The 24,871-nt window shown below is 41.9% G+C and overlaps 1 protein-coding gene across 1 annotated transcript in view; it reads left to right on the top strand.

Moving 5' to 3' along the window:
* The window catches only part of CNTLN (centlein), a 1,560,264-nt gene that overhangs the window by 11,367 nt on the left and 1,524,026 nt on the right, over positions 1 to 24,871 (top strand). The window contains exon 2 of the mRNA XM_086961469.1: positions 12,105 to 12,229. Coding sequence (XP_086817595.1) covers positions 12,137 to 12,229 — 93 coding nt within the window. The 5' untranslated portion in view covers positions 12,105 to 12,136. The remainder of the gene's footprint in view (positions 1 to 12,104; positions 12,230 to 24,871) is intronic.

Raw genomic sequence — 24,871 nt, 5'->3', positions numbered from 1 at the left:
TTGACCTCATTCTGCAAATCTCTTGTACTTTCTGTACCCCTCTTCGCTCTTTCTGCACTTCTGTTGCCTTTTTCTGCACCTCATTTGCTTCTTTCTGCACCTTTGTCTCTTTCTGCACATGTCTTCCCTCGTTCTGTAACTTTCCTTCCTGTTTTTGCATCTCTAATGCCTCTTTCTGCACTTTTCTTGCCTCTTTCAGCACTTTTCTTGCTTCTTTCTACACCTCTGTTGCTTCTTTCAGCAATTCTCTTGCCTGTTTGTGCACCTCTCTTGCCTGTTTGTGCACCTCTTGCCTGTTTGTGCACCTCTCTTGCCTGTTTCTTCTCCTCGCTTGCTCCTTTCTATACTCCTCTTGCCTATTTCTGTACCCCTGTTGCTTCATTTTGCACTCTCCATGCTTCTTTCTGCACCTGTCCTGCTTCTTTCTGCACCTGTCTTGCTTCTTTCTACACCCCTGTTGTCTCTTTATGTACCTCTTTTGTCTCTTTCTGCATTTTTCTTGCCTTTTTTGCACCCGTCTTCCCTCTTTCTGCACGTCTGGTGCCTCTTTCTGCACCTCATTTGCTTCTTTCTGCACCCCTGTTATCTTTCTGCACTCGTCTTCCCTTTTTCTGTACCTTTCCTGCCTGTTTTTGCATCTCACTTGCCTTTTTCTGCACTTATCTTGCTTCCTTTACACCTCTGTTGCTTCTTTCAGCAATTCTCTTGCCTCTTTGTGCACTTCTCTTGGCTGTTTCTGCACCTCTCTTGCCTCTTTTTGTACCTCTGTTGGCTCTTTCTGCACCTCACTTGTTCCTTTCTACACTTCTCTCGCCTCTTTCTGCACCACTTTTGGTTCATTCTGCACTTTCCATGCTTCATTTTCCACCTGTCTCACCTGTCTTGCTTCTTTCTGCACCCCTGTTGTCTCTTTATGTACCTCTTTTGCATCTTTCTGCACTTTCTTGACTTTTTCTGCACCTCTCTTCCCTCTTTAGGCACATCTGTTGCCTCTTCCTGCACCTCATTTGCTTCTTTCTGCACCCCTGTTGTCTCTTTATGTACCTCTTTTGCCTCTTTCTGCAAGTTTCTTGCCTTTTTTATGAAGTTGTCTTCTCTCTGCACGTCTGTTGCTTCTTTTGCTTCTTTCTGCACTCCTGTTGTCTTTCTGCACTCGTCTTCCCTTTTTCTGTACCTTTCCTGTCTGTTTCTGCATCTCACTTGCCTCTTTCTGCACTTTTCGTGCTTCTTTCTACACCTCTGCTGCTTCTTTCAGCAATTCTCTTGCCTCTTTGTGCATTTCTCTTACCTGTTTTTGCACCTCCCTTGCCCCATTTTGCACTTCTTTTGGCTCTTTCTGCACCTCACTTGCTCCTTTCTGCACTTCTCTTGCCTATTTCCGCACCCCTGTTGCTTCTTTCTGCACCTGTCTTGCTTCTTTCTGCACCCCAGTTGTCTCTTTATGTACCTCTTTTGCCTTTTTCTGCACTTTTCGTCCCTCTTTCTGCACGTCTGTTGCCTCTTTCTGCACATCATTTGCTTGTTTCTACAGCCCTGTTGTCTTTCTGCACTCATCTTCCCTCTTTCTCTACCTTTCCTGCCTGTTTTTTCATCGTACTTGCCTCTTTCTGCACTTTTCTCTCTTCTTTCTGCACCTCTCTTGCTTCTTTCAGCAATTCTCTTGCCTCTTTGTGCACTTCTCTTGCCTATTTCTGCACCTCTCTTGCCTTTTTTTGCACCTCTGTTGGTTCATTCTGCACTACTCTTGCTTCTTTCTGCACCTCACTTGCCTCTTTCTGCACTTCTCTTGCTTGTTTCTGCACCTCTTTTGCAAATTTATGTAACCCTCTTGCCTTTTTCTGCGCCCTCTTCCCTATTTCTCCACAACATTTGCTTCTTTCTGCACCTTTTTCTTCTTTCTGCACTGCTCTTGCTTCTTTCTGCACCTCACTTGTCTGTTTCTACACCTCACTTGCCTCTTTCTGAACTTCTCTTCCTTCTTTTTGCACATCTCTTACCTCTTTCTGCACTGCTCTTGCTTCTTTATGCACCTCACTTGTCACTTTCTGCACTGCTCTTGCTTCTTTATGCACCTCACTTGTCACTTTCTGCACTTCTCTTGCTTCTTTCTACTCCTCTGTTGCTTCTTTCAGCACTTCTTTCCTCTTTCTGCACCTCTGTTGCCTCTTTCTGCACTTCTGTTGCTTCTTTCTACACCTCTTTTGCTTCTTTCAGCAATTGTCTTGCCTCTCTTTCTGCCCTTCTCTTGCTTGTTTCTGCATCTCTTTTGCAAATTTATGTAACCCTCTTGCCTTTCTCTGCCCCCTCTTCCCTATTTCTCCACAATTTTTGCTTCTTTCTGCACCTTTTTCTTCTTTCTGCACTGCTCTTGCTTCTTTCTGCACCTCACTTGTCTTTTTCTACACCTCACTTGTCTCTTTCTGAACTTCTCTTCCTTCGTTTTGCACATCTCTTACCTCTTTTTGCACCTCTGTTGGTTCTTTCTGTACTGCTCTTGCTTCTTTCTGCACCTCACTTGTCTCTTTCTGCACTTCTCTTGCTTCTTTCTACTCCTCTGTTGCTTCTTTCAGCAATTCTCTTACCTCTTTCTGCACGTCTTTTGCTAATTTCTGTTTCCCTCTTTCCTATTTCTGCACCTCTGACTTGGGGATAGTTTAAATCCCCCTGCCCTGTTATGCAACAGGGCCTTACATGGGAGGTCGTTCAATCACAGGTGTACCCCAACACATAGTATACCCTAGTGTATGTAGGTGTTTTCACTGTATTCTAAGTGTCTTTCAGGATAGCACTGACTCCGGGCCTGGTTAGTTGGAGTCAGTCAGTAACCACAAGTACCAGTCAGAAATACTTTGTGGGCACAGGATGAGTTTGCAACAAGGCCTCTTTCTGCACCTCTTTTGGTTTTTTGTGCATATCTCTTGCTTCTTTCTGCACCTTTCTTCGTCTTTCTGGTCTTCTGCTGCGTCTTTCAGCATTTCTTTTGCTTCTTTATGTACGTTTCTTCCTCTTTCTGCACATGTCCTAACTCTGCAGGAAAATAGAAATTCGCATTTGAAAAACCTTTGACATTCACTCGTACAAAACCTGAGAAATTCGGCAGTTCAGTGATGTCATCCGTGATGTATGTCACTGACCATATCATGAATGATGTGATATGTGAAGTCATCAGCAGTGCATTGCGGGGGTGCGAGTTATAGATAGCTCAACTAACTATAACGGACAAATTTCTCTAGTTTTGTAAGAGTAAAATGTCCAACTGACTATAATGTCCCTGAAACCTATGTTTTTTTCAGTGCATTTCTGTGGTTTTGTAAATGCTAATTTCTAACTATAATGTCCTTGAAACCTATGTTTTTTCAGTGAATATATATATATATATATATATACACAACACACACCCAAATTTACAAGGCTATGCAAAACATGGGACAGGTATATAGAATAGAAATAAGTAAGACTTGAGGCTTTAGTCCTACCTTTATGTCTGGCCTGTTCCAGTTTTTGCGTCTCAAAATTGGGTCACCGTAATTTGGGTGGAAGAATAAAGGGGCTATTCACTGTAGAGAAAAAAAATATATATATTTTTTAAATAAGACCTGCAGTTCTAACAATCACAAACGTAGGCTTTCTAACATATTTGTTTGATGACTATGTTGGACTGGCTCTTCGGGCGCTCTAGCTCTACCAGATGGGCTGGCTTGAAAAGAACAGTGTATCGGTTGTTTTCTTTTTGTTCTTGCCACCGCCCACTGGACCAAAAAACATGAGCCCACATACTGACCCTTTGAAGCTGGCCCACTAGGCCAGCCAAACACATTTGGATGGGGTCATCTGTGGTTTTGAGAACTGTTGTGACTACATGTCCTACAGAAAATGTCTATTCTCTTACATGTGTTTCTTCAAAGTCGTTGTAGAACTGATTCCAAGTGATGTAAGGCCCAGACAATCAACAATTGAGATCTTGTGTTGGGTACATCTGTATTTAGGTAATTTGACCCTTGTTATATCCTGCATCTATTAATTACTAATAACTATATTTCTGCTTTAATCTTCACAAAGTGTTCATTTATTTGCAGGCGTTTCCACAAAAAGTGAGTGTTTTTGTATAGCATTTGTTTGTCAAAAAGGCACACCTACTTTTAAAGCGTACTTTAGAAAAGTTCCCAGTATGAGAGCATTGTGTGCTAGAACGAGGGCCATAAATAGTCTCCAAAATAAAACACACTGATCAGAATCAGGAAGATTATCAATCTATAAAATTACACATTCTAAATAAATCTGAAGTATTGTCCTTAAAGCAAGGCACTTGGAAGTTGTGGTCTGTATTGTCAGGCCCTTGATTGTATACTCATATTTGGGCATTTACTATGTGTGAAGACATACCCGGATAGAGCAGGGGGAAAGCACAAGTCTTCATCCTATAACCCTAATACACAAAAGGCTGTGCTCCTCCTGTATATGCTCCAAATGTCCCATGTTCCTTGTGAACATAAAATTATACTATCCCTTTTGCATCCCTAGAAAAGGATGCAGTCATATTGCTCACTCTGTCAAGACTTCTTTGTAGGGGTTTTTCCTCACCAGCAAATGAGTTGTTAAGGAACTCATCCTGAGCTCTTTTTCAGCATGTAACCATTCTAAATGAGTCCCTCTACTTCTAAAATTGTATGGTAAAGGAGTACAAGATTAAACAACTAAAATTGAGTCGGATTGAAGTTATTTAAGAAACCTCCGTCATCTATACTATCTCCCCCAAAATTACATGGCCAGTGCCCACATGGCATTCTTCTGCCCTAGAGGACCCTATTGCCACTTACGCTAAAATTACTGTACTGCTATCTAACTTCAGAATGTTGTTATTGAGTTAAAGACCTGCACGAAAATGCAGCCAGACTGGTTGAATTTGGGCATCATTTCTGCCAGAGGAGTAGGCCTATTGTGAGAAGGATGATGGCCGTCTGACACTGGCAAATCAGAAAAAGTCTAAGTCCTAAGTGAGCAGCAAAATCAATAGTAAAGCAGATGGCATCCCTAGTAGCATCAGAAAGTATTCAGGAAAGCTTTGGCTCACGTCACACATCTGGTGTTTATGCATAGTTTTCCTGCATTAAAAATAATTAGTTTCTGCAAAATCATGGTGCAAGCAAGATTGCACTTTGAGCAAATCAGAATACAGTTCTATAAAACATCATGTTGCTTTACAATCTAAGCACTATCCCACCACAGGAATATTGATTCTGCCCAATCGATGCAAATGTAATCCGAAGATGGCAGGACTAACTAGCAGAAGGACCTTGAAAATGCAACATTACTATGCTCGTGTTGGAAAGTTATCTTCAAGACAAGCAAGAACAACTTAAAAGTAATTGAACAGATAAGACTCTGTGTTAAATGCGTGCTGCAGAAATAATGAACAGTCAACATGCAGGAGTTGACATCCATTTTGAATAAGATGACATTGAGGTCTACTTAACAGAAGGCAGAAAAACACACTTTGACAAGACATAGCAAATTTGTTTCCAATGCAATAGCATCATGTCAGTGAGTATATGTAAATTCAAAAGTGAATCTACGTTCTACACTTTGCTAATAATGCACAAAAATATAAACAACACAAAAAACACTAACAAATTCCACCCTCAGAATATTTGTGCGATATTTAGTGATTATAGATTAATCAAACGGTTATAACATAGTTATAACACAGTCTGCATTGCTGTCTGCTTCTTGTGATTCAATTCCTCCAACTGTTTCAGTTGATTCTCTGGTATCCTCAATCTTAGTTTAGTTCTGTTTTCTCTTCTCTTCACACCCACAATTTAGAAACATCAACTCCGAAAATGTGAACAAGAGAAACTGGACAATTGCACTAATTAGTTAAATAATTACAGGGTTATATTGGCAATTGATATATGCAATCAGCACTATTCTGAACTTATAACAATTAAAAAAAATATATTAGTGTTACTATTGTCCAAAACCTAGCACCTCGCAAACTATCAATCCATTCACTAACCATACTAAACACCTTTCCTATTTTACTTACCAAGCAACCTACGGCTTCCAACTCACCATTTCTTCCAAAGCTTAGACTTCAAGAAAAATATTTGTGATGTGGCAGATATAGGCATTAATAATCCTATTGTTATCGGGAATGAAGGTAAAGCATCTTCGTACCTTCAAACCCTGCAAACACCACCTTTCTTCTCAAGAAGGCGATCTAGCACTAAGCAGTTTTGCATTATCATTGCGTGCATAGCAATTAACTGATTATTAATCTGCATTAGCGCTCTGGCTGTATTAGAAACAAGCCTATTAACATGCGCAGTAAATCCCCTAATTTCTACATCATTCCTGTGGAAGGAATCATAGCTCCTAATACTTCTGATGCTTTCTGTGCAAACCAGGCTTCACTTTCTTCAAACCAACAGCATCATTCATTCCATTCACATGACAAACTCTAGGAAATACTAAAGCCAAATAGGAAGAATCCACTCTATTACGAGGTAGGTTGAAATAAGTATCTTTACCGAACACCTAATACATTACTCTTAATATTTGGTCCTCGTGAAGCAGAAGATCACCACTAACAACATAACTCCTTTCACACTCTCACTCACAAATTCTATGGGCCTAACTCCTGTAGGTACATGGTGTACCATACACAATTCACCCTTTCTCTAATGTTCCATTCTTAATATTAGATACAAATTCAAAAACCGAAATTCTTTGCCTTAATATGCTCACTGATTTTTCTTTTCATCCTTGTAATCTCTCAACATTTTCATTCTCCTCTCATTACGTTCCTTAACAAATTCTTGCTCTTCTTTACTCAGACTACACACACACACACTTCCATTTAGTCTGTGTAGTGTTGTTAGTTTGTGCAACTGTATTCATACACCCTACGTCACCATATTCCCAGCTTCTCCAGAAACGGGAAGATCCTTCAGTGAAACATTGAAATCCAATAGGTATTGCAATAAAAATTCCTACTTATTAAATATACTAAATAAGAGTTGGGTAGCTGTAGATATGTTGCACCTTTACCTGTAGAAGAAGGGAGAAAAGTAATCACCAACTTGTAACCATCAACATATATTCAACCAACATTTGTGTATACATTTCACCATTAAATCCTCTGACTAAAGTATGTATCAGTGTATAAGACTCAGCCTTATTATGTATTGTAGTTCAACCTCTGGAGAATTATTCTACTAGAGAAATAAAGCACAAAAGTAAGCCAAATAAGACTATTAGTATCATTATCAATGAGCTCATGCTAACTGTTTCACAGCATTTGATGTATGCCATTTCTGTTAAGACCAAAAACAAAAATGAAGTGTGTGGAATTTGTAAAATCAATCTTCAAGCTGCTCTCGTTTTTTTTTTCTCCCCCAAAATAATAGACCTTCATTCTTAAAAAAAAAAAAAATCTAACTTCAAAGTCAATTTCTCTTTTTTAGCTCATAATCTCAAAACTCAATGTCTTCATCTGGATTCTTTGCGACCTCAAAATTATTTCACCACTGTCAGGAGTTGTTTAATTGGCAACCGTTTATTGGACTGTAGATCTCTGTACCTGGCTGTTCTTCAGACACAGACGCAAGATACACCCACGTAGGTGAAGCATACATTCTGTTTGGAATTCTCTTTCTAGCTGTTTTTTTTGGCAACAGGCTATTCACTCTTGCTGTTCTCTGAATCGATTTAAACTACTTCTAGTTCTTTCTTAATCAATTCTAACTTTTCATTCTCCTAGCGCTTTCTTTCACAATTTCTTTTCAAGACCATGGTTGTTACAACCCTTGCATCTTCACTTGTGACTACTGCTGAGACTTCTTCACTCAATGATGAACTTGTGCTTAGATCTGTTCAGCAAGTTGACTTACTGCAAATTCCTTTCTTCCTCTGGGGGTTCTCTATACTCAAATGTCTCACTGGAAGCTTTTCACTAGCTAGATCAGAGACTATTTCTTAATGCTGCCACTCGTGACGTTGCAGCAGCTCTTCAATCTGATCCTCAATTTGAAACTGGCCACTAGCACCATTACCAGGATCTTCTCCTTTATCAGCAACTTCACCAGTTTAAAAAATGTCTTTACCCCCCTGCCCCGGAACTACGCTGTGAATTTGATTTTGACCTTGTACATTATTGGTTGTCGTCACCACTTATTTATCTATCATCTTCACTCTCCTCATGTATGCGGCATGGATCCACTGCGGGGCTCCCACACATGTTTGATTGCCCCTTCATCTTCTCCACTATCCCACGTGATTGAGGACAATGACTACAATGAAACATTTGATCAATCTGGACAGCTGTTCAAATCAATTTAAGAATCTCATTTTTATAGTGAGCTCAACGGTCTGTCTCAATGGAGGATGGCAAGCCAAACCGTAACGATTCCCTTAATAATAGTTTGGTAACTGTTAGCTCTCCAGGTAGGATAGGCCTCAACCAGTTTAGAAAACAGATGATCAAAAGAATATATTTAAAGCCATTCTAAATTGGCATCTCAAACAAGTCAGCCCGGAGTCTTGCGAATTGGCCCTCTGATTTGCCAATGTGAATTGTAAGAACCACAGTTCCCTTTTGCAGATATTTCTCTGACAAATCACACATCTTTGGCACAGATCTTCTTTAACATTTCTGAATTTTTTTCAATTGAACCAGTCCGTTCTGTAAGTTTTGTTCAGTAAGTCCCTTACTGCATGAGTCTGGCCATGTAAATAACAGGCCATTGAATATAGCACACGGTCAGGAAGAACATATCTGTATTTAGAAGTGATTCATATGGCTGGGTAACTCCATTTTAAAACCTAACATTTCCCATCTTCGTTTCTCATCCTCCAATAGTTTCTCCTGGAGATCCCTCAATTTACTCAAGTCTGTATTGGGTCCAATAAGAAACAATTTACATGTTCTGTGCTTTCAGCAGAACTTTCACTTGAATAATTCTGTTCTGTTTCTTGAATCACAATCTGCTCATTTAATCTTACAGATGCATTTTCAAGTGTGCAGTATCTCGCTACATGGTCAGCATATTTGTTTCCCAACAGGACCATAACATAACCAGCCTTATGGGCAGCACATTCGACTACCCTAATTTTTTTTGATTGTTGTATTGCTTCCAACACATCAAAACTGTAGGTACTGTACTTGATGTAGTACCAGAGGATGTAATAAAACCCCTTTATGACTACAACTGTTCAAAATCATGTAACACTCTAAATCTATACTGGCTATCTGTATACATTGTCACTTTCATTTTATCTGCAAGCAGCAAGCTCTTGTTAGTGCAATCACAGTAGGTAGATCTTCGATGGTTCTCATGCCCCCCCCCCCCCCCAATGGTTTGGAGTCAAATCTGAAGGGGCACACTCACTCTTTTCATGATGGAAAAAGGTAGAACTCTTAAACATATTTGGGCATTCCATTTGTGGGTGTATTACATAATCTTTCTCTCAAATCCTGGAAGGCCTTCATCCATGTGTCATCAAATTGTACTGAATCCTTGCTATTACTATAAGTTAGCTTTGTTTATGGCTTTGCAGCAAGTGAAACGTTTGAAATCCACTTACATCAGTAGCCAACAATTCCTAGGAACAGCCTCACCTTTCTCTGGGTGGTCAGAGAATTCATTTTCAGAACTGCAGAAATTTGTTCTTTTGAGTCTTTCCTTGCTCATTTTCAGTATGACAAGAAAAAAATTGCCTCTTTTTTTTTTTTTTTTTACAGTAATGCATCTTTTTAGGTGGCACTTTCTGACCATTGTCAGCAAGAGGATTCAGAAATGCACTTGTATCTAAGTTACAGTCTTTTGTCTTTGATGCCACAAGCAGTTCATCAGTATATTGTGCCAGGACTGAGTTACACAGCAACTGTAGATTCTCAAAATCTTTCCTTTAGGATCGGACTGAAAGTTGAGAATTATTCAGTATACCCCTGTTGAATTTGACACCAAATGAGGACCTATTTTAGAACTGAAATTGACTATCTTTATGCAGAGAAATATAGAAAAATGCTTGGCATAAGTCAATGATTGTTTATAATTTTACATCTGCAGGAATCTGGAATAAAATAACAGCAGGATTTGGTGACCACAGGACTTCATGAGATCACTATCTGATTTATTCTCCTCAAGTCTTGCACTATTCCTCATTTACCAGCTGTTTTTTTAAAGCCCATTATCGGAGAGCTGTAAGGACTATCTACCAAGCATTTCTCAAAGAATACATTTTCTGTAATGGACTTCATTCCTTCTTCTGCTTTTTTGAAAGTACTTATTGCCAAATTCTAGGAAATGCTGCCTTAGGTTTGAAATTAATTCTGTCAGGATTCACACTGTTTATCAATCCTATATCCTAGCCTCTGAAATCGCATACCTCTTCTTTGATATGTCTTAAATCCAGAGGCAGGTCAACTTTTCAAGAACTGTGAACAACTGAACTCTTGAATCATGAGATTTGTTTTTAAACACAGAGTCTTTATCTTGAGCTTCGATTGCAATTCTCTCCTGTGTACAATACATCTTGCAGTTCGTTTTGCAAAGCAAGTCTCTTCCCAGACACACAATATAAACCGGTGATTGCTTTCCATTGATCCAAATATATCATTCTTCTGCAGACTAATATAATGACTACTTGATGCCACGCCACCAAAACCTAAAGGGAACTCAAATGGGACAATGTAACTATCAACAAAATGTCCTAGACATTAAGGTCACCCTCATACAAGCGAGGCCAAGCATAAAATACACATGCAAGTCAATGCTGAAGCCGCTGATCACAAGTCCACTTTCTCTCTGACATAACATTGTACTTTTAAAAACAAAATGACATATCTTACATACATCTAAAGCTACATGTAATCAAACCTAAAGGCTAAAAAAGCCCTCAAAGTTAACCACAATTTGTTCAAACGAATTCAGATAGAAATTGAATAGAATTAAGATGTTTCAAAAGCAAATGGATTGCACATGGTGAAAAATATTTAAGTCTGCAGCATTGTAGTTGTGATTGAATGCTTGTGCAGCATCATAAAATGTTCCTTTGCCTGGGAGAGGAATGGAGCTAAATAGCGGCTTCATGCACATTTTAATTAAATTGAGCGCAAAAGAACAACTGTAACAGAAAATAAATAAATCAAACACATCTATTTGAATTATTTAATTTTATTAAAGTTACTTGTACTACAAGATAAAAAAAGGTACATAAATTAGCAGTAGGGTGCCCGTGAGCAACATAAAACTCTTTTAGTCTTGGTGTCAGTTGATTTTAAGATCACTGCTTTATTTGGAAATGCAGCCAGGTTTTTAAATACACCTGTTTTGCTTGTTGGGGTGAGGTGAGTCTGGGTTTAAGGCTATTTTGGAGGAGCTAAGTAGTCTGTGTGAAGCACACATGAACCATTCCATGCCTTCTTAACAAACCTAGGGACCTTTTTCTGAACAAATTCTTTCATAAAAAAAATGCAGATTTGACCTGTAAATCTGTGTCTCATCTGTGAGAACTGTCAGATGCTCAATTTCACATTGCACAATTGCTGTAAAATTGTTATAGCATTGTTCCAAGGTTAAAATATAAAACAATAAATATATTAAAAACAAACGAAATACAAACGTAGGGACCAGAGGGATTATTTGTTGAAAACTGTTTGCTCTGGCATAAACGAGCATTATTATTGACAAGGCTTAGGTAAATCTGGAGTCCAAGCAAGATCCTTAGTGGCATATGGGTGCACTTTCTTTCTTCGAAACTGCGAAACCGATACGCATTACCTTCCAAATTCCCTTAGGATTTAAGCAGAACATTCTACAACGTGCTGCAAACATGAATGCCAGATAGTTACTGTTCTTCCTTTTCTCGTGACATTGCTTTTGTCACAGGATTGCACATAAACTTATTAAATTTCTTAGTTTTTAGATAATGTGCAAACATATGCACTAAACATGGTGTTCACATTGTGGCTTTATGAGAAATGTCTGAGCAGTGAGTTTAAAACAAGTCTGTAACTTCTGATTAGGCAGTGCCGTGGACTGAATATTACGTTTTGCTATAGTGAACTATAATGAATTACTACTTTTTTGTTCCTACTTTAGTTCCATTGCAAACTAATTCCAACTTATAGAAGATGACATCGAAAAAAGCCTTGCAAAATGAAGACAAGATCTTATTGCTGCAAGAAGAAGTCAGTAACCTGTCAGAAGAGCTTGCACAGTGCCAGGTTTGTTACACCAATTGGTGTATTAAATTGAGTGTCTCCGATTTAAATGCAAAGTTGAGAAACTTGCTATGTCACATTGCAAATTTAATATTTAAATGTTTTATTCTTGCTAGCTCTTTGTTAATGTGCAACGACCTTGGAAAATAAAAGTCCAAGCTGACATGAAGTTCTTTACTGAGACAACCCTCTTAACAGTATGTTCTGTTTGCATAAAACCTGTCTCTGAAGACAATAATTGTTTTAAAGAGCACAATGCTAACCTGGTTCCGAGAATGTGGCCGTGGTGGGAGTCATGCTGCTATACAAAACTGTGCAGTTGTTTTATTCTTTTTTTCCCCATTTCTGTGTGACGCTAAGGCACATCCTGTGAGCTCTTATGGTTGACCATGCAGAGTCCTTTGTAGGCCCAGGGCAGTCAGTACTGCTTCCTCCCTCTTTGCTGTTCAGGGGTGGGATTAAATTCCCCTTCATGCACCTAGGCAGCCCGTCGGTCTCACACCTGCTGGCCAGGAACAGGGCAGCACAGTCAATGTAACATTGGGGTCTACGCTTCTAAGCACCTATGTTATGTTATGTTACATGGGGATTTATAAAACTCAACATACACCAACAGGTTCCTTGGCGCTGTAGAAGTGAGTGGAAGAAAGCAGTGTTATACCAGGGACAGCTAGTTATTGGCCATAGTGAAGAGCCAAGTTTTCAACAGTTTTCTGAACCGTAGGTAATCTCCTTGAAGCCTGAGGGAGGCAGGAAAGGTATTCCAGATCATGGGCCCCAGGAAAGAGAACCTGGTCCCACCGATACATTTGCGACGGATTCCAGGCACCGTCAGAAGGTTCTGGTGTGAGGATCTCAAATTACGCTTCGGTAGATGTTTCTTGATCAAAGATACAATGAATCTTGGATGGCTTTAAAAAGTGTGCAACCGGCTTTGAACAAGGCTCGTTGCTCCACAGGGAGCGAATGGAGGTCTCTGAGCAGAGGGGTGATATGGCATCGCCTGTCCTTAAGAAAGATGATTCTGGCTGCTTGATTCTGAATCATCTGCAAACAATGTCTCTGGAATTGTAGAAGTCCAATATAAAGGACATTTCCATAATCGATTTTAGGGAGGATGAGTGCTATGGCAATTTGAATGATGGCCTCCTTGCTGAAGAAACGTCTGATTTTGCTCAATTTGCGCAGTTGGACAAAACATGCCGATGTCACTGAGCCAATTTGAGTGCTCATAGAGAGGTCAGCATCAATATGAAGACCAAGGCTTTTTATAGTGGATTCAGGAGTGGGTGCCTCACCTAGCTCAGGGGGCCAATAAGATGGAGTCCAACTGTCAGGTTTACTGTGGGGGACAATGATCTCAGTTTTTTTCCTGAGTTCAGCTTTAGTTGATTTTCATTCATCCAAGTTTTGACATACAGCATGGACCTCTTGAGAAAGCCCTTGGATTCTACAGAATTGTCAAGGGTGAAAATAAGCTGCAGGTCATCTGCATAGTTAAAGATTTTTACACCCATCTGACGTAGGCCTGAGATCAAAGGGCGGATGTAGATATTAAACAGAATAGGCGAAAGAGAGGAGCCCTGAGCAATGCCATAGTTTAGGACTACCATTGTAGATTTGAAGGGTGATAACCATACTGACTGTTTACGGGCTTCTAAAATAGAACTAAACCAGGCTAGAGCAGAGCCCCCGAGACCTGCTGCGGCGATGCGCTCCATCAAAATGTTGTGATTCATGGTATCAAATGTCGCAGACAGGTCAAGGAGGATCAGGGCCTGAGTGTGCCCCGTGTCAGCCTGACCCTTGAGGTCGTCCAATACCGATAAAATCACTGCTTCAGTCGAATGGGCGGGACAGAAGCCGGCCTGATGGTTGTCCAAAAATGTAGTCCTTTCTAGAAAAGAGCTAAGGCACGTGGCCACATGAGTCTCCAGCACTTTTTCTGGGAAAGGTAGGAGAGAAATGGGTCTGTAGTTCTCCAATTTATTGGGATCTATGCCTTGCTTTTTCTGGAGTGGAACTATCACTGCTTCTTTAAAGGCCAGTGGAACAGTACCAAGGGAAAGTGAATGGTTCAAGAATTTGAGAAAGATATCAGGGAAAGAGCGATAGATTGCTTTGGAGCTGAAGATAGGACAATCCTCCTTAGGAGAGCCTGATTTGACCTTAACTATAAGGTCCAAGAAGCATTCTTTATCCAGTAGGGGGAGGGAGTTAAGAACACTGGGTCATTTCAGTCCTTTGGCGTCATTTCAGATCTTTTGCTCTGATTCACAGGAATCGGCGATGCTGGTTTTAATAAATATATTTTCTCACTTTTAATAAATATATTACAAAAAAAATGAGATGGTAGTGCACTGTCATTTACAGATGGCACATTTTCCATTAAAATTGCCAGACACATTCCCACTAATATGCAGTTTTACTTATAAAACAATATTGTGTATAAACAATCTTTGGAAATTGGGTTTCAGAAAACATATTTATCAATTGCACATCTCCAAGTAAAGTGTTCTGATTTGTTTTCATCCTATTAAAATATTTTATTTCATCATACAGAATTAAAAAACAAAAGCTTTCATAACTACTGAAATGGATTTTGAAATGTTTGTACTTTTTAGCTATTTAAATGTTAGAATAAAACATGACATCCTACAGCCTTCCATTTCTCACTTTTTGTAAGCACCTTTGTCAGACAGTTCATTTGACAACATTTTCAAACTTTGCAGTCAGAGAAAGAAAAGATTTAAAGGCATATTTAATGCTTCTTCACTTTGTGAGTGAACATTGGCAAGTAGGCCTAAATATAGCTTGTCCTGGTAAAATCTGAGTCCACATAGCGAGTGGGAGAGTAGATTTGTTGAGGCCTGCATTGTAAGGGTGGTCAACAGGGCCAACAACATAGTACATTGTAAAACCTTTACAATTTTGAATGATACCAGATTAATATGTAGCCCTGCATTCTAAGATACCTGAAACTTGATGTTTTAAGTATGCTCACCCCTGCTTTTCTGTTCTCTTTGCCTGACTACATTAAGGTCGTGTTGCTGTTACGTGGACAATTCATAGCTTTCAAGTCTCCCTGTGGCAAATGTGTCACTTTATTGTCAATTGTGACCTTTTAACAGACATGGCATTGTATTTTGGGATGTGACATTTTGCTGGTTACATTGTAACTATGATCTCAAACGTCCCAGCAGTAAAGCACACCTTGCAATGAATATTTAAAGCCAGTTATGTTTGGCAGTTACATTGCTATCAATACCGACTTGTTAGGAAAGGGGACTGATGAACCTGAAGGCTTTACCCTTTCTGTGTATGTGGGTAAATCTGATAATACATATTGGCCAAGATTCTTATGAGCCAGCCATTTCATAAATCGGTGAAAGAATTAAACACTGCTAAAAGAACAAATAATATTTTAATATTCCAAGAGTCTTACATTATATAAAATAATTAGATCAAACCTAAAACATGCTTCTAAGCTCTGCAACTTTAATTTAAGCACACAAAAAAGAGGAAAGAAAAAGCAGTATTTTAGTGGCATCCCTAAACAACAAAACTCAAGCAGAAGAATCGTAGAACTGTCTTTGTTGCTGCTACCTTGTAAAACGAAATTACATTGTGTTGGCCAGAAAGAAATAAAAAGGGCGCATTTGATCTCACTTTCCTCTTTTTGAATTATATTTTAGTTTGTTGTTGTGCCGGTGTTTATATGTATGCACTGATGAGGGCTGGTTCCCTTTTGGTGGTGTTTTATTTGTTAGTAAAGGTTTGAACCTAAAACAGGATAACCTACTCATTACACTCTCTATGGGTTCCTCGTGGCTCTCTGTCATGTATTAAGGCCTGTGCTTAAGGGCCTGATGCTCAAATGAAGGTTTTCATTTTCTCTCCCAGCGCCTGTCCATGGGATAACAGTTAATTGTTTTATGTACACTACGACGTAATGTAAAACACTGCCAGTGTCAATACTCCTGTATAACATTGGTCAGAAGTCACAGGCTAATAACTTGACAAGGTTTTATTTCTGCAGGTTCATCTTTAGCTTTGACTCTGCCTTTAAGAGAAAAAAATCTGCAACATGTTAGATGGAACATTTGAATATTCTAAATAAAGATATATTCAAGATTGATTTTCATTTGATGTTGCCAACATTTATATCCTCAAAAATTTGGGGAGAGATGGAGTGGGCTAGGGTTAGTTTATTTGACCAATCTAATTTAAGGCAGAACATGACTAAACTTGATTTTGCACAAATTAAATTATATTGTTCCTAATTATTTGGAGTTTCCCCAAAACATGATAATATTTGCATTAGGCTTAAAATGTAGCAGAGTTGAGTAGAGAAACTAAAATGTGTGTTTTTGAAGCAAGGAGGTCAATTGGTGTTTGCAAAACAGCACTTACAGAAATGGGCCCAACAATGTAGTCTGCACTTACGGTACAATGCAACTTCAGTGGTAGATTCAGAAAAATGTATGCGTTTGAGGAGAAGGCTGTGCAAAACACTTAAACTTGTTTTTGAATGTGGTCATTGATACAGCAGGAAGTCATGGAGTGGCAGAATTCTTCCTTTTGTTTGGTATATTGAATGTGCATAAGGGAACAGGTGAGGAAGCTTTGTGATGAGTTAGGTCCTATATGATACCGTGCAGCAACTTTGACATTGCCATAGTGCAGGCTGGTGAACATAACTGCCGATGTTTTCAAACTGCACATACAGGGAACATGTAAACCATCACTCAGGGTGATCTGTTGGAAAAGGCACATTTCATCTGAGGAAGGATGTGTGTAAAGTGTGCATATCGTGAATAGTTTGAATAGGTATCTAATATTACATAAAGTCTTCCGGGGGTCACCGATAGAAGAAATGAGAAGCTCTGCATGGAAGATCTGAAATACTGTAAGGGAATTTGGAGCGTCCTATACGTTAATCCCAGGATGAGACTCATCTGCATATCAGTAAACGGTTGACAAAGTCCACAGCATTATTCCCCCACCCCATCCCCCACCACTTTCTCTCTCCTCCTCCCAATTTCGTTCTTTTGGGAAAAACTGTATGAAATGGAGGGACCAGAAAAGGGTCCTTTGGTAAGACTACACCGGTTGCGTGCTAGAGGAGTAGTTTAAGAATCAAGTCTACTGCTTGCGGCAAAAAACAAGTGCAATATTTAGGTTACTACATTTTTATTGTTTTTTCCAACTATACAGAAACCAGCCAACTGCTGTTTTTCCTCTTGCTTTCCCTCCTCATCCACCCCCTATGCTCATCTCAGTTTTAGAACCTGTGTACTGTTGCTAGTCTCTCATATCCTTTGTGGTCCTTTTCACCCCAACACCTTAGGTGGGGGTGGTCCTGCTCAGCTCATGTATGCTGCGTAAAATGTCCACTTAATGGGATGCTGGTTCTCTCCTTGCAATATAATTATGTTCTAGCTTGGTATTTGCATGTTTGCACAGCTCTCGTAGTTTCAGGGGGCATTGGAGGTCTTTGAATACTCTGGCCGAGTAGTCTCAAACCAAATACAATGATGCCATCAAAAGAATTGTTTACAAACAAGAAATAAACAAACTTAACTAGTGAATCAAAGAGGAGGTGCCACGTGCATCCTATCTGTGAAGTATAAAGCAAACCAATCAAAAGTAATCGATTATTCAAATGAATCCATCGCAACGTATATTGTCCATAGGAAAACACATAATTTGTTTTTATGGTTTAAATCTTTGTATTCTCATTTTAAATAACAGCAGCCACCTACATCCATAGTCCGGTGGGGTGAGTTACTGTAGCAATCAACATTCACAAAAATATAAGGAAAGAAAACTATTTCATTAAAGAGAAAGGAAAAAATAAAGAAGGGGCGTCTGCCATCCAGTTAAAGTCTCTAACCCTATTACTTTATTTGGAGGTGTATCATAGGAGTCTAGAAGATAGGTCATTCTTCTGCATGAACGGACTGCATGAGGTGTAATACAGGGCCTCTATTCCAAAAATTCATTGGACAGAAACTTGATAGTAGAGCCCCATGTTTTATCGAAGCGCAGTGGTGTACCTTTGGCTCCTGCTGTCAGCCTTTCCATGCACACATGGTCCCACATTTTGTGTAGCCAATCCAAGTGTGTCGGGACCCCAGTTGTGCCCCATCTAGCTAGGAGTGTCTGTTTAGCTGCACCTAAGGCCAGCGCAATAGCTCTTCCTCAGCAGGATTGGAGGGGGAAGGTCTGTGCGTTAGGAAGGCCCAATATTATGTAGCTTGGGAATCTGGGTAGTTCAGTGTCATAGATGGTGTCTATGATCCAACTGGACCGTGCTCCAGAATTGAGGGATCTTTTATGCATTCCCAAAGTAAATGTGTCAAGGTGCCCTCCTGCCCACACATTCTCCAGCATTGAGTGTCCCCTCCCATCCTCCACTTTGCAATCCTCACTGGGGTATTGTACCAAGAGTGAGCCATCTTGAGAAATATTTCTTTACCTGCTGTGCTACATGAGTATTCTCTTGCCCTGTGTATATTTCCTGCCATTCCTTGACTGAGAACTCCCGTTCACACTCGTTCTCTCATCTGCGCTGTGCTGGTGATTTAGGCTGCTGATGAGATGTCACAAGGAAGGAATATATATCTGAGAGCAGTTTCTTATATGATTGGCGGGTAATAAACCACTTCTCAAATGCTGTTAAGCATGTGGGACTGTGTGACCCTATGTCGCAGCGCGCGGTATTGCCATTGGGTGCCTTTAAGGGTAGCCCGTAATAGGCGCGCAGTTTCGCAAAGTCCATCACTCCCTCATCGTCAAAAGGTCCCCTAGCCTTTTAAAATTAGCTTCCTGCCATTTAATATAGCCCTCCCCGGTTGCCGCAGGGGGGGAAATATGTGTGCCCAATAAAGGGAGTCAGGGGGATGTTGGGGTGGAGAGAAGTCTTTTCCCTTGTACCTTTTCCCACGTTCCCATTGTTGCCCTAGTAACTGATGAGATATACATTCCAATAGGTCAGAATTTCTTGGGGAGCCACGGCACCTTCCACACATGAATCCCTGCTACTGCACAGTCCATAAAACACCAATGTTGCTCCGTTCTATACCACTCCACCATATATCGGAGTTGGGCTGTCTGGTAGTACCTTTCTAGGTAGGGGATACCCAGGTCTGGTTTTGGGGCGTGCGTGCTTTCTTCCCACACTATATAAATTCACTAATAAGATGTTGTAATTTAGATATCACCATGGTGGGAGGTTGGAAAGGGAGTGTTTGCATGATGTTTAGAATCCGGGGGAGCAGCGTCATTTTGACCGCCACTAGTCTGCCCAACTAAGCTATTGTATGCCCTTTCCATTTTAGTAGTTCAGATCTAGTCATGGCGAGTACGGCAGCATAATTCTCTTTCGCTGTGTGTTCAGTTGTTGGGAAGATCTTTATACCCAGATTTATTAGCCCCTCAGAGGCCAATTCAAAAGGAAACAATTCCGCCAATTGTATGCGGTCCGCTCTGGGAATGGTCAGGCTAAGGACTTGTGTTTTCTGTTGGTTAACTTTGAAACCAGAAGCTTGGCCAAAATTTGTAATCTCTCGCATGAGGGGTGGTAGGGAGGTGAGTGGTTGCCTCAAAATTAGAAGTACGTCATCTGCGTACAGCAAAATGTCATGTTCCTTGTCACCCATGTGCAGACCCACGATACCCCCGTTTTGAAGAATACGTTCTGCAAATGGCTCCAAGTATAGTGCAAATAATAATGGTGACAGGGGGCAACCATGACTTGTACCCCATGTGATACCAAAGTGTTGAGATGCTATTCCATTTACCTTGAACTTCGCCTCCAGAGAAGTATAATTGCACTGAACCCAGCGTTGGAACCTTTCCCCAAACCCGAATCTGGCGAGTACTTCTTGCAAGTAGGGCCAGTGTACCCTGTCGAAGACTTTTTCTGCATCGACTGATAGGACCATGGTCGATGTCTGTGTACGCTGCGATTTCTCTAAGGTGTGACGGAGTCTCTTGGTTACATCACTACAGTTCTTCTCCGGGATGAAACGAGATTGATCCGGATCTATGAGTCCCTGCATGTGCGGGCCAATCACTCCGCCAACACACTAGTAAAGATTTTTAGGTCAACATTTAATAAAGAAGTGGACCTATACGAAGCACATTTCTTAGGGTCTTTGCCGGGCTTTGAGAAAACTATGATAGAAGCTGTTTGCATAGTAGGGGCGAGGTTACCAGTGTCACTAAAAGAATTGTAAAGGCGGGTAAGGATGGAATAAGGTCCAAAGCAAATGTTTTATAAAATTCCGGGGTGAAGCCATCTTTCCCAGGAGCATAGCGTGAAGGCCCGGGTAATATCAGCGTCCATCACGGACGCCTCCAGTGTTGGAAGCCGTGTAACCGGGCCAAGGCTACATAGTCCCTCGCTGCCCTCCCCTCCAGCGGTTCTGCTGTGTAGAGGGTGGCGTAAAAGTGTTCAATTTTGCCCGCTATGAGGTCATCTGCCCGCACCCGCTCACCCTCCGAATTCTCAATCCCAACAACTCAGCGTTGGTCCTCCTGAGAGCGCAGTTTGTGCTAATACTCTGCCTGCCTTGTTCCCTCCTTCGTAGTACATCCGTTTTGTGTGCACCAAAGCATACTCTGCTCGGTCTATGTCTAATGCTTTTAATTGCTTCCGCGCCATGGTGAGTTGACGTCTCGTTCGGACCGCTCCAGTACGTTGATGGACTTCTTCCAATTCTTTCACCATGCCCTCTAAGGCCTCCTGTTTAGCCCTCATTTCTTTGTTATTGAAGGCCGAGATGGCCAAGAATTTAACTCTGAGGACAGCCGTAAACGTGTCCCAGAGCAGTGTGACTGGGGTTGAGCCGTCCTCATTTGTGTCCAGAAAGTCCTGGATCGATTTCCGGATCTGTTCTACATTCTGCTCGTGTGTGAGTATCCTATTATTCAGTCGCCACCGCCTCTGGGGTGGCCAGGCTCCCAGGCAACTTTGCGAATAGTGTAATGGGTGAATGATCTGACAGTGCTTCTGCCCCTATTGTCACTGCTACAGTAGCATGGGTTATGCTTGTAGAAGTTAGGAAGAAATCTAGGCATGCGCAGGTCTGGTGTGCTGCGGAAAAGAAAGTGTATTCTCTTGCCACTGGGTTGAGTTGGCGCCACACATCCACCAGTCCCACTTCCGCCAGCCAATTCCTTGTAGTGTTCGAAAGCGCCCCTGTTCTGCCAGACCTAGAGGCAGATCTATCCAACTGGGAGTCTTGCACTACAGTGTAATCCCAGTCTATCAATAAATCCTCATCCGGGGGTATTAAAACCTCCCAAGGGCCTGTCTAATAAAATTCTCTTGGGCATCATTTGGGGCGTATAGAGAGGCCAAAGTATAGGTGTGGCTTTCAACCTCTATCCGCAGGGACAGTAATCTGCCTGGGATTTCAGCTTGTACAGAAAGCACCCTCCCAGAGAAGTGAGTTGCAAGCAGGATTACCATCCCCACCTGTTTCCCATGTGTGGATGAGAAGTATTGTCAGTCAAACCACTGTGATATGAGCTGCCGCCAATATGTGCGTACTCTGTGTGTTTCTTGTAGGAGGCATACATCACATCTAAACTCTTTTAGAAAGGCGAAGGGCTATTCTTTTTGTAGGTGCATTAAGGCCTCTAACATTGAGGCTCGGTATCCTAATAGAGTGGTCGGGCATCGCCTTGGTGTATGTTAATGTGCTGCTTGTGGTGCAATTAGTGCAACCAAGACCGTAGACCCCTGTAGGCAGCCTGTAGTGCCGGGTATAGATAAAGAAGTTGGATTGTTAAGCCACCAGGAGGGGACTTACTACTTGGGATTGGTTGTAGTGTACAAACCCCTGAAGGGTTACCATTCCTCCCACCCACACGGGTGACTAGAACACTAAGCTTCGGGTATAGTATGTGTCCCTGCCCTTCCATTAGAGTGCCAAATAGTGTAGTGATCAAATATATCTGCAAAGATACAGCTCCTGCTGGTAGGTGCTCCAACCCTTTCTCCTTCACAGCCACATAAAGGCCCAAATTGACCCATTGAGGCCTTTTACTGTCTGGCTTAATTATTGGTTCCCCCCCATAGATAAGATAAAGAGAGAGTGAAAGATCTAAAAGTTAGAGAGAACAACGAACATAGTGATCAACAAACTAAATACACAGAATAATAAGAGAATATCACCAATGACTGTGGGTCCATGAGCCTGTAGTCTAGCCTTCTCCATGTTTCAGGCCTGATGTGAAGGGGAAGAAGGGGCCTCTGCCGGGCGAGGCCAGCTCCACCGTGTTCTCAGTCTCTCAATCATCTCAGCATCCTAAGGGGGTGCTGTAATTAGACTTCCTTGGTTCTGACACCTCGTCCTCAGCCCGGCTTCACGGTACTGAAGTTGTCGAAGAACTGCTTCCCTTTCTTTAGTGCTTTCAGCTTCCAACAGTTTCATCTGGAGTTCTTTCCCTGTTTGGCATCTACTTCTCGATCTGCTCCTAGCTCGCCTCTTCTGAGACTTTTGCGCTTGCTCAAGATCCTCTTCTTGTGCCCCCTCCAGACCCAAGACCGATCTCGCCTCTTTTAGTGTAGGCACCACATATGTTTCTTGCTGCCAGATGAAGATCATCCTGAAAGGATGTCCCCATCTGTAACGGACTCTCTTCTCCCTCAAAAGGGTAGTTGCCGGCCGCAGAGCTCTGCATCTTTGGAGGGTGACCTGGGAAAGATCCTGGATTATGCCCACCTGCATACCCTTGAACGATATTACCGCAGTATATCTTTTTGCCGCCATGATCTTCTCCTTTTGTGCATAGGAATGGAGATATGTAAGAATGTCCTGAGGTCGACCTGGACCCGATGCTGGGCGCCACGCCCGATAAATGTGCAGTCCAGAAGGATATCCTTATCCCTTAATTCAGGGGATACATGCTTAAAGAGCCGTATCACTAACTCTTCCAAGTTCCCAAAGTCCGCCTAAAGTGGCACCCCCGTAATTCGTATGTTGGAGCGCCGACATCTGTTCTCCAAATATTCTAGGCGGTAGCATAGCTCCTCGTTTTTCTCGCTTAACTCCAGGAGCTCTCTGGCATGTTCATACAGTTCTTCTTCTCAGCCTTCTCCTGTACGTTCAAGGGTATTCAGCCAGTCCCCTATTTCTGTCAGGTCGAGACTTGAGAGATCAGATATCTGTAGTCACCTCTTATCGCAGGGTTGCGAAGTCATTTCTAAATGTGGCAAACAGTTGTTCCATAAAATGGCGCGTGACTGTTTCCTCTGTATTGTCTGTCTCTGTTCTGGAGGCTACCTCGCTTATGGTTCCAGAGGGACAGTACGCACATGTCTCAGCTTTTTTGGCCCCTGGCTTTTCCAGCATCTCTTTGATGGAGCCATAGGTTTTGTTCGCCCAAAGCCATCTTGGGGGATATACAGGGTTCTAAGACCACTCCAATGCCCAGTGTTCGGCCTAATGCAGGGGGAGTATAGGCCCTCAGCGTCCTCAGTCTGTGGCCCAGTCAAGCTTCCCCCAGCCAGCTCTGCTCTGACTCTTTTTTTTCACCACCCCGTGTTCGACTTGGCTGTGAACTGGGTTTGCTGTGGGTGGACCTACCTCACCTATATGTAAGATCCGGCTTTTGAAGGAACTATGGTGCCAGGACTCTGCCACTCTGCACTTGTTGCCCCTGCCCGTGGGGTCCCCGACACCATCCATTCTCTACCTCACTACAGGGACGTTCCAGCCGCAAGCGCCGAGGCCTTGAGTTCTCTTTCCTGCCCCACACTTCACATTTGGGGCTGATTACTCCGCGATGGGGGCCAGCGCTATAGAATCAATTCACGGCCGGTAGGGAATGGGCCTTAGGCCACCATCTTAAGTAGATGCTTACTGCTGCCGATTTACCTTCGCCTCGTGGGTTCTACAGTGCCTCAGAAGGATGTGACGTCTCCATTCAGGCACTTTCGAGGTCCGGAGATGCTCTCCGCTGCACTCGCTGTCCGCCGCTGATCCTGCTTTCGGCCTTCTTCTATGGAGTTCCCTCCCTGGGGACTTCAGGCTAGGCATAACCCCTCTGGGCGGTTGGGACTGGAGCTCCATCTCCTGAGGAATCGCCAACACTTTCCGGTGTAGGGCGCCACTCTGCTCACGGGGCCGTGAGATACACTTATGCGATTTTACACGCTGCTTCTCCCGCCCTCCTTCGCTCTTCGTCTTGGGTGCCGTCTCACCTCCGCTATGCCGGACCTCAGCGATGTACGCGATAACTTCTTTTCCCCGGGGTCGGGTTTCCGCAGACCCCTTTGGTGGTCGGACAGGTTTTCCAAAGCTTCAGAGGAGGAATTGCCGACCTGAAATGACAGATTCTCTGCTAATTTGGCCTCACCCTGCGTAGCTCCAGCACTGAGCTGTTACTCTGCCGCCATCTTGGCCACGTCCGTCATTTGTTTTTTAAGTATTAAAAAGAGGAGAGCAACTAAAGCAAATACATACACATGTCCAGATTAAAAAAAACTGGTGAAATTGGTATTGGTTACACATATATGCTGATTTCTGCTAAGTGTGGATAAGTGTCCATTACTCAATTTCTCGAAAAAAGTGGTCTCTTTAAATGTTCTATATAACTGGGTGGTCGTGCACTGCGAAAGTTTTATTA

This window comes from Lissotriton vulgaris, chromosome 3_1, assembly GCF_964263255.1.
Source record: "Lissotriton vulgaris chromosome 3_1, aLisVul1.2, whole genome shotgun sequence".
NCBI classification, from domain to species: Eukaryota; Metazoa; Chordata; class Amphibia; order Caudata; family Salamandridae; genus Lissotriton; species Lissotriton vulgaris.
This window is presented reverse-complemented; position numbering and strand designations above follow the sequence as displayed.